Genomic DNA, 13,553 nt, shown 5'->3' on the forward strand with positions numbered 1-13,553 from the left:
TTGGATATAAATATGAACTTTATCGAACAAAACATACATGTATTTTGTAACATTGAGTCCTGGGAGTGTCATCTGATGAAGATCAAAGGTTAGTGATTCATTTTAGCTGTATTTCTGGTTTTTGTGACGCCTCTCCTTGTTTGGAAAATGGCTGTGTGGTTTTTCATGTTTAGGCGCTGTCCTAACATAATCTAATGTTATGCTTTCGCCGTAAAGCCTTTTTGAAATCGGACACTATGGTTGGATTAAGGAGCATCTTATCTTTAAAATGGTGTTTAATACTTGTGTGTTTGAGAAATTTGAATTATAAGATTGTTGTTGTTTTGAATTTGCCGCCCTGCTATTTCACTGGCTGTTGATAGTGTGTACCGCGGGTGGGACGGTCACGTCCCACATACCCCAGAGGTTAAATCATCACCCGTTGGTCGAAGTAGGCTGTGATTCGATGAGAAATTAACAGGCACCGCGTCGATTATATGCAACGCAGGACACGTTAGATACACTAGTAATATCATCAACCATGTGTAGTTAACTAGTGATTATGTTAAGATTGATAGTTTTTTATAAGATAAGTTTAATGCTAGCTAGCAACTTACCTTGGCTTCTTGCTGCCCTCGCGTAACAGGTAGTCAGCCTGCCATGCAGGCTCCTTGTGGAGTGCAATGTAAGGCAGGTGGTTAGAGCGTTGGACTAGTAACCAGAAGGTTGCAAAAACGAATCCCCGAATCCCCCCTGAACAAGTTAACCCCCGTTCCTAGGCCGTCATTGAAAATAAGAATGTGTTCTTAATCTGACTTGCCTAGTTAAATAAAAAGGTGTAAAAAAAATAAACGTTTTTTAAAAATATATTAAAATAATAATAAAAAATATTTAAAAAAAAATATTAAAAAACATTTTAAAAAATAAATAAAAATTACCGATTGTTACGAAAACTTGAAATCGGCCCTAATTAAAATCGGCCATTCCGATTAATCGGTCGACCTCTACTCAATATATCACAATCTACTGCCCCTTCTCATGTCAAGCCCCATGACTCTCCTCCCCCTACTCCCCCTCTCTTACTGTTTGGCCTCCTCCAGGTGACAGAGGTACTCGTAGGCGATGTTCTGTCGTCTCCTCTCGTCCATCTCCTCCGCCGAGATCCTCTCATCGTCCTGAATGGCTGCAGACAGAAACAAAACAAAACATGAACTAACAATTTACAGTTACAGCATGATGCACACGGGCCAGTGGGGAGAGGGAGAGGATTATCTGGTGTTTTACCTGATAAATTGTTGGGTTTGACATAAACAAATCTGACAACATATAATCCTTTCTTTAAAAAAAATGTATAATCAAAAACCTGCCTAGCAGTATGATACTGGGGACAGTATTACCTCACTTTATAACACACAGTAATATTCCAAAGAGAGGTCTGCATTACTTGACTCTCTCCTCCTACTACTACTACGACCTCAGTATTCAGACAGAGCTTACATTAAATCACATGGTCTACTGGGTTTCTCTGAGAGCTGCATGTGAACAGAGGAGTTAGTAGGCAGCCTGAGAGCCACTTAAAACAGGCAGTCGGAGGAAGTCAGAGGAGCAAGTTATTCAGCTGAGTTGACATTTACCTGCCCACTAATGAGATCCCCTCCCCCTGATGCTCCTAAACTCTGCTTAATCCAATCAAATCCCTTTATTTCTGGCTGATTGGAACACACTGATTGGAACATTGGCTCTAGTTTTATTTTATCTTGATTATTGCCCAGTCATATGTTCAGGTGCTGCAAATAGGACCTAGAAAAACTGCAGCTGGCCCAGAACAGAGCGACACGTCTTGCTCTTCACTGAAATCAGAGGGCTAATATCTCTCTTGACTAAAAGCATTACTTCTTTCTCTAAGAAACATTAATGTGTTGAAAATTCCCAATTGTTTGCAGTCAACTTACACACAGCTCTGACACACACACTTATCCCACTAGGCATGTCATCAGGGGTCTTTTCAAAGTCCTCAAATCCTAGTGCTGAGTGATTAGTGCTTTTTGAGGTCGGTTCGGTTTCGGGTTCGATTATTAAAAAATAATCACGATTTTCGATTTCAATAATAAAAAAATACATTATGCGGGTTGAATGCTATAACACAGAATAAAACAATTAATGAAAGTCCAATGATTTTCACATATAAACCATCAGTTATTCACACTACTTTAATCAAATATTTCACTTGTGTATTACATTTGTCTTATTTGACTATAATTTTCACTCCAAGTCAACTCATCTCTATAGAGCTGCTGTCTGTGCTGTCTGACAAAAATCACAATTTTAGTAGTTCTTCAAAGTAAACTTTGAAGAACTACACAAAGTGTACTTTACACATTTTCTGCAACATTGGCCTGTTGGAAACTACAACTCCCTACTACTTCGCACAGTTCGGGCATGATCAGATTTATCTCCCGAGAAACTGCAGCATTGAGCTCACAGAAAAAAACAGAATGAAATGCAATTCAAATAATTTAACCGAAGTTGGTCAATTACACGGAACCCAAACCGGCTGCGCGTGTGCACTATCGTGCATAAATTAATTTTGTTCCCCTACACCAAAACGCGATCATGGCACGCAGGTTAAAATATCAAAACAAACTCTGAACCAATGATATTAATTTTGGGACAGGTTGAAAAGCATTAAACATGTATGGCAATTTAGCTAGCTAGCTTGCACATGCTAGCTAATTTGTCCTATTTAGCTAGCTTACTGTTGCTAGCTAATTTGTCCTGGGATATAAACATTGAGTTGTTATTTTACCTGAAATGCACAAGGTCCTCTACTCCGACAATTAATCCACACATAAAACAGTCAACCGAATCGTTTCTAGTCATCTCTCCTCCTTCCAGGCTTTTTCATCTTTGAACTTATATGGTGATTGGCATCTACACTTTCATAGTATTACCACGACAACCGGCAAAACATTTTGTCTTTCAATCACCAACATGGCTATAACCAATGAGAAGATGGCACGTGGGTACCTGCTTCTATAAACCAATGAGGAGATGGGAGAGGCAGGACTTGCAGCGCGATCTGCGTCAGAAATAGGAATGACTTCTATTTTAGCCCTTGGCAACGCAGATGCTCGTTGGCGCGTGCGAGCAGTGTGGGTGCAATAATTGAATAACATGGATTTCTAAATTTATTTTGCGACGCGCGCGGCGTGTCTGGTCTGGTCAGCATGTTAGTTGTTTAAAAAAAAGAAAAAAAGAACCAACATTTTGGTTAGGCAGAATAAATTCCAGAAAACGTACAGTATTATATAGAGCCATGATTGCATGGAACTCCCATCTCCCTTCCAAATGAACAGCAAACCTGGTTTAATAAAAATAAAAAAATAAAAAGGAAAACCTGATAAAGCAACACCTCATAGCACAACGCCCAGATATGTACCGATATGTAAGTAGTTATGTTCTTGAGCTGTTCTTGTCTATTAAATGTTCTGTGTCAAATCAAATCGTATTGTTCACATATGTTATTGCGAGTGTAGCGAAATGCTTGAGCTTCTAGTTCTGAAAGTGCAGCAATATCTAACATGTAATATAACAATTCCAACAACAACTACCTAATACCCACAGCAACTACCAGGGAAGTTGTGGACCCCAGGAAGAGTAGCTTCTACTTTCACAACAGCTAATGGGGATCCTAATAAAATACCGTCCAGCCCCTGAGATTGGGTCTCATAACAGGGAGGATTGGACTGGTTGGCCCAAGTGGCAGTTACTGAGGCTGTACAGTACATAGAGAGAGTATTCTACATCTGATGAGTGCATGTCTATGCTGCAACTCAGTCTGTAGTATGCGTGTAGTGGGTGACTATGTAGTTGATGGACCATTATTAAAGGGCTTAACTGGTTAAATCTACAGACTGATTAGACCACAAAGTTACTGGGGTGACTGACTGAAAGTACCCTCAAGACCCAAAGTGGAGTAGTGGGCCCTGGCAGGCTCAGAGACAAGACAACTCAGCTGACTGAGTAGGCTAGGCTACATCTCTGCAAAGCCCATTCATTCAGAATAACGGAGTATACTGCTGACACCCACACACACACACACACACACCTTGGTGAGCATTGCAAATCAGGCCTAGAACTCTTGTTAACAAATCCCAGCAGAAATCAGGCCTAATTGGTTCCCCTTTATTGGGCCATACCAGTGACATCTAGCCCTGTAGCTCTTGTAACCTACTCGCACTGGGGCAGGTGATAAAGACGAGCTCACCCAAAAACTGCAACACTCAACTCATCATAGGGGCAAATTGTGACGCAAAGGTCTGCTTGAAACATGACTTAATTGGACAAGCCATTGCACTTCTAATTTAGGGGTGAATTAATAAAGGATCTGTTCACCCTGAAATGATGATGCCAAAAAACAAAATATATGGGGTGGGGCGGATGGACAGACACAAGAGAGGGTTGTGACACAGGACAGTACAGGACAATGAACCCGGACATAAACTCAATTGAACATCTCTAGAGAGACCTGAAAATAGCTGTGCAGAGGAGCTTTAAAGGATCTGCAGAGAAGAATGGGAGAAACTCTCCAAATACAGGTGTGCCAAGCTTGTAGCGTCATACCCAAGAAGACTCGAGGCTGTAATCACTGCCAAAGGTGCTTTAACAAAGTACTGAGCAAAGGGTCTGAATACTTAAGAAAACGTGATATTTCTTTTTACTGTTTTTGCTGTGTCATTATCAGGTATTGTGTGTAGATTGATGAGGGGGAAAAAACAAATCGGCCTGAGTACCAGGCCATTAGAACCTGATGGTCATTAGCAAGTTGGGTACTACCAAAGCACATCCAGAGTGCGTAAGAGGAGATTACCGTGACTCAACGGTCACATGGAATTTTACTGCAGTCATGACTTGGTGTGGCGGTAATACGGTTACCGCAACAGCCCTAGCTGAGACTCAGATTTTCGAATTTCAGTACAATCTCCATTAGTATTTTATGTCCACGTTTTCCAAAAACTAAAATGTCGCCTCCGAATTAAGATTCAACTATGTCTGCAGAATGAATGGGGTGTCAACTATGACATGACACATTGACTTTGAAAAAATCTATTTTGGTTACTGAACTACAGCAAATGAAGTGGGTTTACATCCGGTAACAGAATTGTGGTAATATAATTTCATCATGGTCCCTGATCTGTATTGCAAAGAAATACATAATTGTGGATATGAATGTCATTTAAATCACTTAATTAATTTAAAAAAATGTATATCAGTAATAAAAACGAACTATTTGATAGGTCAATCTTTACTCGTTACTTCTGTGAACTTTCATTATCCTCATGAAGGAGAGAAATTAGAAAATATCTTAGATGTGGGTTTTCAGTAACGGAATTTCAAGGCACAAGGCAATGTTTACAGAAGGCCCAGGGTAAGATCTGTGACCAAAGGATCCATCAGTCTGAAGGCCACTGGGCCAGCTGTGTTATTGGAGGGGACCAGAGTGTTGGTAAACTCTCACCCCAGAGGTATTGGATCCCCAGGAGATCCGTTACACACACTACATGGAAAGCCAGCTTGCCTGTTGACTGTGCCGGGCCATATTTAATCTGTCGCTTCCTTCATCCGTCAGAACACCAGTAACTGAGGGAAGGACATTTTTATTAATATATAAGTTACATATGTGGATATTATTTCTGACGATATATCATATTGCTTTGACAATAACGCTATATTATTTTTGTGCTAATTGGCTGTACCTGCACCAAAACAGTATTTTTCCTTCATAGCTTGTTCTCCATCTTCTTTTTGAATAAGAAGACAATTCGTTTTCAGCACTTTTATTCATTTTCTCATGGCTCCCTCTTGTCCCTCTACAGCAGACATATGGTGAGCAATGTGAAGAACATCGAATTGCAATAAAATCACAGTATCTAATAGTAATACATATATAATCTTGAGTCGTGAGAATCGCCATACATATCGTATCGGCACCGAAGTATCGTGATATCATATTGTGAGGTCCCTGGCAATTCCCAGCCCTAAACACCACTGGACATGGTGACTCATAGACTTGATGACTCATTCCTTTGTTAAGGTACCGTAATTTCCGGACTATAAGCCGCTACTTTTTTCCCCACGCTTTGAACCTCGCGGCTTAAACAATGACGCGGCTAATATATGGATTTTTCCCGCTTCCAAAAAAAATATATACTGCTCAAAAAAATAAAGGGAACACTTAAACAACACAATGTAACTCCAAGTCAATCACACTTCTGTGAAATCAAACTGTCCACTTAGGAAGCAACACTGATTGACAATACATTTCACATGCTGTTGTGCAAATGGAATAGACAACAGGTGGAAATTATAGGCAATAAGCAAGACACCCCCAATAAAGGAGTGGTTCTGCAGGTGGAGACCACAGACTACTTCTCAGTTCCTATGCTTCCTGGCTGATGTTTTGGTCACTTTTGAATGCTGGCGGTGCTTTCACTCTAGTGGTAGCATGAGACGGAGTCTACAACCCACACAAGTGGCTCAGGTAGTGCAGCTCATCCAGGATGGCACATCAATGCGAGCTGTGGCAAGAAGGTTTGCTGTGTCTGTCAGCGTAGTGTCCAGAGCATGGAGGCGCTACCAGGAGACAGGCCAGTACATCAGGAGACGTGGAGGAGGCCGTAGGAGGGCAACAACCCAGCAGCAGGACCGCTACCTCCGCCTTTGTGCAAGGAGGAGCAGGAGGAGCACAGCCAGAGCCCTGCAAAATGACCTCCAGCAGGCCACAAATGTGCATGTGTCTGCTCAAACGGTCAGAAACAGACTCCATGAGGGTGGTATGAGGGCCCGACGTCCACAGGTGGGGGTTGTGCTTACAGCCCAACACCGTGCAGGACGTTTGGCATTTGCTAGAGAACACCAAGATTGGCAAATGCGCCACTGGCGCCCTGTGCTCTTCACAGATGAAAGCAGGTTCACACTAAGCATGTGACAGACGTGACAGAGTCTGGAGACGCCGTGGAGAACGTTCTGCTGCCTGCAACATCCTCCAGCATGACCGGTTTGGCGGTGGGTCAGTCATGGTGTGGGGTGGCATTTCTTTGGGGGGCCGCACAGCCCTCCATGTGCTCGCCAGAGGTAGCCTGACTGCCATTAGGTACCGAGATGAGATCCTCAGACCCCTTGTGAGACCATATGCTGGTGCGGTTGGCCCTGGGTTCCTCCTAATGCAAGACAATGCTAGACCTCATGTGGCTGGAGAGTGTCAGCAGTTCCTGCAAGAGGAAGGCATTGATGCTATGAACTGGCCCGCCCGTTCCCCAGACCTGAATCCAATTGAGCACATCTGGGACATCATGTCTCGCTCCATCCACCAACGCCACGTTGCACCACAGACTGTCCAGGAGTTGGCGGATGCTTTAGTCCAGGTCTGGGAGGAGATCCCCCAGGAGACCATCCGCCACCTCATCAGGAGCATGCCCAGGCGTTGTAGGGAGGTCATACAGGCACGTGGAGGCCACACACACTACTGAGCCCCATTTTGACTTGTTTTAAGGACATGTCATCAAAGTTGGATCAGCCTGTAGTGTGGTTTTCCACTTTAATTTTGAGTGACTCCAAATCCAGACCTCCATGGGTTGATAAATTGGATTTCCATTGATTATTTGTGTGATTTTGTTGTCAGCACATTCAACTATGTAAAGAAAAAAGTATTTAATAAGATTATTTCTTTCATTCAGATCTAGGATGTGTTGTTTAAGTGTTCCCTTTATTTTTTTGAGCAGTGTACAAAAAATTTAAAAACACATTCTGTGACGTGCTCAGTTTTTTGGCGGCATGAAGCTTTCATTAGACCAATGAAATTGCCGAACGGGTTAAGGTCAAACAACTTTTTTGTTTACTGTTTAGATTAAATCGAGCGCGCTCAAACTTCCCATCATGCTGATTATGGTAGTCATTTTGTCACCCTCATCATGGCAAAGACACGGAGAAATGCATATGATGCAGCTTTCAAGTTGAAGGCGATTGATCTGGCTGTTGGAAAAGGAAATAGAGCTGCTGCACGGGAGCTTGGTCTGGAGCAATGACTTTCTTGGTAGGCTACTGTTTACTGCTAATTTTTTCTTTTTTGTTACAAGCCGTGTTTTGTTAAAGCCTGTGTAAAGTTAATTTGTTTCAATGTACCGGTAGGCACCTGCGGCTTATAGACATGTGCGGCTTATTTATGTTCAAAATAATATTTATTTTTAAATTCAGTGGGTGCGGCTTATATTCAGGTGCACTTAATAGTCAGGAAATTACGGTAATGTTTTTCTATCCTGAGTAGAGGTCGAACGATTATGATTTTTCAACGCCGATACCGATTATTGGAGGACCAAAAAAAGCCGATATAGATATATTTTTTTTGTAATAATGACAATTACAACAATACTGAATTAACACTTATTTTTACTTAATATAATACATCAATAAAATCAATTTAGCCTCAAATAAATAACGAAACATGTTCAATTTGGTTTAAATAATGCAAAAACAAAGTGTTGGAGAAGAAAGTAAAAGTGCAATATGTGCCATGTAAGAAAGCTAACGTTTAAGTGCCTTGCTCAGAACATGAGAACATATGAAAGCTGGTGGTTCTTTTTAACATGAGTCTTCAATATTCCCAGTTAATAAGTTTTAGGTTGTAATTATTATAGGACTATTTCTCTCTATACGATTTGTATTTCATATACCTTTGACTATTGGATGTTCTTATAAGCACTTTAGTATTGCCAGTGTAACAGTATAGCTTCCGTCCCTCTCCTCGCTCCTACCTGGGCTCGAACCAGGAACACATCGACAACAGCCACCCTCGAAGCAGCGTTACCCATGCAGAGCAAGGGGAACAACTACTCCAAGTCTCAGAGCGAGTGACGTTTGAAACGCTATTAGCGCGCACCCGCTAACTAGCTAGCCATTTCACATCGGTTACACCAGCCTAATCTTGGGAGTTGACAGGCTTGAAGTCATAAACAGCGCAATGCATTGCGAAGAGCTGCTGGCAAAACGCACGAAAGTGCTGTTTGAATGAATGCTTACGAGCCTGCTGGTGCCTACCACCGCTCAGTCAGACTGCTCTATCAAATCATAGACTTAATTATAATATAATAAACACACAGAAATACGAGCCTTAGGTCATTAATATGGTCGAATCTGGAAACTCATCTCAAAAACAAAACTTTTTTTTCTGTCAGTGAAATATGGAACCGTTCCGTATTTTATCTAACGGGTGGCATCCATAAGTCTAAATATTCCTGTTACATTGCACAACCTTCAATGGTATGTCATAATTACGTAGAATTCTGGCAAATTAGTTCGCAACGAGCCAGGCAATGAACGCAAGAGCAGTGACAATTTCATGTTAGCAGGCAATATTAACTAAATATGCAGGTTTAAAAATATATACTTGTGTATTGATTTTAAAGAAAGGCATTGATGTTTATGGTTAGGTACATTGGTGCAACGACAGTGCTTTTTTCGCAAATGCACTTGTTTAATCATCACCCGTTTGTCGAAGTAGGCTGTGATTCGATGAGAAATGAACAGGCACCGCATCAATTATATGCAACGCAGGACACGTTAGATAAACTAGTAATATCCTCAACCATGTGTAGTTAACTAGTGATTATGTTAAGATTGATAGTTTTTTATAAGATAAGTTTAATGCTAGCTAGCAACTTACCTTGGCTTCTTGCTGCCCTTGCATAACAGGTAGTCAGCCTGCCATGCAGGCTCCTTGTGGAGTGCAATGTAAGGCAGGTGGTTAGAGCGTTGGACTAATAACCAGAAGGTTGCAAAAACGAATCCCCCCTGAACATGGCAGTTAACCCCCGTTCCTAGGCCGTCATTGAAAATAAGAATGTGTTCTTAATCTGACTTACATAGTAAAAAAAATATATATATATATATAATAATTTTTTTTTAAATAAAATTAAAAAGTTACAAAAATAAATAAAATCTAAATCGGCAAATCGGTGGCCAAAAATACCGATTGTTATGAAAACTTGAAATTGGTCCTAATTAAATCTGCCATTCCGATTAATCGGTCGACCTCTAATCCTGAGGGAGTGACAAATCAAGATACACGAGGTGCTATGGGCCCATGCCATAGATTTACAAATACAGAGGAAGTGCTCCAGGTGTAGCCAAGAGAGACCGTACCACCTTGCTCTGGGGTGTGTAAGTCCAGTCATAGAGGGCCTCAGTCATGCTAGTGTTAGTTTCTCTCCGCTCCTTAATTGATCAATTACGGTTTATTGATTGGCTAGAGACCCCATACACCTGCTTACCAAGGTCTTAAATCAGTCTCTGATTAAAAGGCCTTGACTCAAAAAACAGCTTACGGTGTTGCCTTCCAAGACCAGAGGTGTGCATCACTAATCAGATAGACATTTTTGGAAAAAGTGGCTGACCCATTTGTGGTTTCAGGGTGGGTGAAAACAGAGTTGGATGCTGTGGAATCGGTGAAGGTAACCAGAAGTGGTCTAGTGATAATTGATTGTGTTTCTGCTGGTCAGAGGGAGAAGGTGCTCCATGTTAAAAACAAATGGGGAAAAGAGATGTGAATTGTTTTGCTCTCAAAAAAAGGGTGCCATTCGAAAGGAGTGATTACTGGGGTAGCGGTAAATGTGAAAGTTGACCAACTGAAGGGGAAGACTCCTGGTGTTTGATGCTAGTTTGGTAGGATGCATACAGGGTGGCGTGAGTGGTGAAACAGAAGTAGTTTTCTGTTCTTTAGAGTTTTGATGTTGAGTCTGCACGATAAAGTGATGTAATAAATAAGTTATCCTGTATGAGCTTTTGTGCCGAATAATTTACATTGTTACACGTGTCAAGCTTATGGGCATGTGGCAGTAGTGTGTAGGAGGGAGGTTCCTAGGTGTGAGAAGTCTGCAAAAGGGCATGAGACAAAGGAATGTGCAGCATTGGGTAAAGTCGTGTTATTTTTTTTAATTGTAGGGGAGCCCATGGGGCTGCGGATCAGAAATGTCCGGTGCGAGAGAGGCAGGTTGAGGTTTCCAAGGTTTGAGTAGTGCAGAAGTTGTCGTATGCTGAGATAGTGAAGAAAGTAGAGGAAGATGGGTCAATGGCGAGGGATCCTGAGAGGAGTGGTGTGAGTAGTAGATCTGTACCTGTACAGAGGGATATGCCAACAAGTGATATATGCTTCAGTAAGATTAGATTTATTTTGTTTATAGTAATGGTTATCGACTGTTCTGCAGGGATAGAACGTAAGTCGCAGAAAATTGAGGTTGTGGTGGCAGCTGCAGAGAGGTATTTGGGTGTACGAGACGAGTGTGTGGTTAGATGGTAGTGTATTTGTTTTATTTATACATTTTTTTTATTTCAAGCAAAGTATAAGGGAGTTACACTCCAGCCTAGTAGGTGGAGGTAAATCAACATTTTATTGGATGCCAACCGCCGTTAAACCTCATCGAAGAATATGATGATTAAGGGGATCGCCAGTCAGTGTGCCAGCTTGCAAACCGTGAGGCTGTTGGTTTGTTTGGTGGCCATGAGGCCATTCATTTTGATTCTTTAGTTTAGGCATGCCTGTTAATAGTTTTCCTTTTTGTATATTTGTTTCCATCACCATGTGAACATAATAATCTGCTTGGGCTCGTTGACCCAAAGGAATCAATACAGAGCTGGCCCTGGACCTAAAGTAACCAATACACGAGACCCAATCCGGGACTCGAGCGGATCCGGATCCACAATTCTAAATAAATGTCACGGGTCTGATTTGATTGTCACGGGTGTGTGTAATCTTAACCGACTTGTCCGGAAGGACCCATACAGACCCTAACGCGACTGCTGCAGTAGAGAAAGAAAAATGGCATAATTTACCCTGCTGTTCTTTGTTTTTCACAAGAGTGGCATGTGTAGCTTGTTGTTGGCCAATCATAAGTCATCAAAGCGGCAATAGGCAACAGTCATAGAGCCTCTGTGTGGGACTCCCTCCTCCTAGTGTCACTCGCTCACAGTAGCTTGCTGCTAGAGCGTCACCTCTATACCTCGTGCTTTTTCAGCTCTGGTTAATAAAGTAACTTAAATTGACTTTGCTGCTGCTTCTCTCACTCGGATCGGGTCTGACCAGGTCTATACGGAACAGGTGTAGTTGTTTTCGTGTTCATTCCAAACGGGTCTCAATATTTAAAAAATGTATTTATGAATATCGGAGTCGGATGGGAAAGCCCCAGGTCCATTTCGGAACGGGTCCAAGAGGCCTCTAAGGAGTAAGGACCACCTCTGCCCTTCCAATAATAAACTTCTCATTTTGTGTTAATGACACATCCACTGCAAACAATACCTTCAACCTTTCCTGTTTGGACACTTGGAGTCAGAGTTCATGTTAAAACAGAAAACAACCATGTCAGGCCAACAAACAGTTTGAGGCATTTCCACTATAGCTGACAATGCAGCTAAGCTATTCACTGGTTTGTCTCAGAGAAAAAAAAGACTATTGACCTTATTGCTTGATTGAATATCTCTCACCATTGCACTTTGCCATTGCTCTCAGATCTGAGTGAGCATAGGCTGAAATGCTGTCAATAACACACAGGTCTTAAGTGAAAAACAGGTAAACATGTTATTGTCGTTTGAAACCTTTGGAGATGTATTGACTGTTAAATTGCTGTAATACCCATGCAGAAGGCAGGTGTGGATTTCTTAACAGTAACAGAAAAAAGTTAATATTTAACCACTGCGAAAATGCCTTCTGTCTGAGGCCCTGGACTGTCGACTACATTAATTGTGTACTAGGACTAGTCATATTAGTGTAAGGCTATATTTCACAACTGTAAGGCCTTAATGGCAAAGTTTAGTTGTTTGCGACGGGCAATGTGTCTGTCTGAGGGACATGGGTATGAGGGGCAGGACACACAAATTGTCTGACAATAGCCAAATTGCATTCATTCAATACAAAAAAATACACACTCCAAGTTCGATATCACAATGTGATAAGCTTTTGAAATCTTACACCTAAATGCGTAAGAGTCAAAGTTTAATGCTATTTCTTTTAAAACTATATTTCATCTATTTTATACGGTGAACCGCTCATCGAACATTCTGCTTTTCAACATCGAACTTCATGCGGTGCCTGAGGTTCGCCCTGCCAAAACAGCCTTTACAAAACCACTTGTTTCATTTAACAAACATGTAGGCTACAAAAAAAAAAAAAGTTGTCTATCGAATTTATTTGCAAATGGTGGATTAGGTCACTTTTACTTACTTCCATAACGTGGCTTGTGTGAATTAGCTTTTTCTTCATAGTACATCCTGCCTCGGTTCCTTCGAACTTCAACTTCAAACCAACGCTAGCTAGCAGCAAACCATAAACCGCACCTCGAGGTATAAGTTCAATATAAAACAAAACGCTATTTTGTAGTGGTGCCACTATCAATAGCAGCGGCTCAACAGTTTTCTAAAGTTCCTTTCCGTCGAAATGCACCGCATGCCTCCTGTCACTCGCTCGGCAGAACTCCCATCGCGTTCACCCTTGTTAGAATCATGTCAGAAAGTGCTTGTCATTCAATTTC

The 13,553-nt window shown here is 41.6% G+C and overlaps 1 protein-coding gene across 2 annotated transcripts in view; it reads right to left on the bottom strand.

Moving 5' to 3' along the window:
• Window positions 1-13,553, bottom strand: part of iqgap2 (IQ motif containing GTPase activating protein 2) — a 105,490-nt gene extending 91,937 nt beyond the window's left edge. For both annotated transcript variants that reach the window (XM_045706983.2, XM_045706982.2), the window contains exons 1-2: window positions 13,247-13,553; window positions 1,063-1,162 (exon numbers count right to left, since the gene is read on the bottom strand). In XM_045706983.2, coding sequence (XP_045562939.1) covers window positions 1,063-1,162; window positions 13,247-13,292 — 146 coding nt within the window. In that variant the 5' untranslated portion in view covers window positions 13,293-13,553. The remainder of the gene's footprint in view (window positions 1-1,062; window positions 1,163-13,246) is intronic.

This window comes from Salmo salar, chromosome 24, assembly GCF_965601325.2.
Source record: "Salmo salar chromosome 24, fSalSal1, whole genome shotgun sequence".
Classification (NCBI taxonomy): Eukaryota; Metazoa; Chordata; class Actinopteri; order Salmoniformes; family Salmonidae; genus Salmo; species Salmo salar.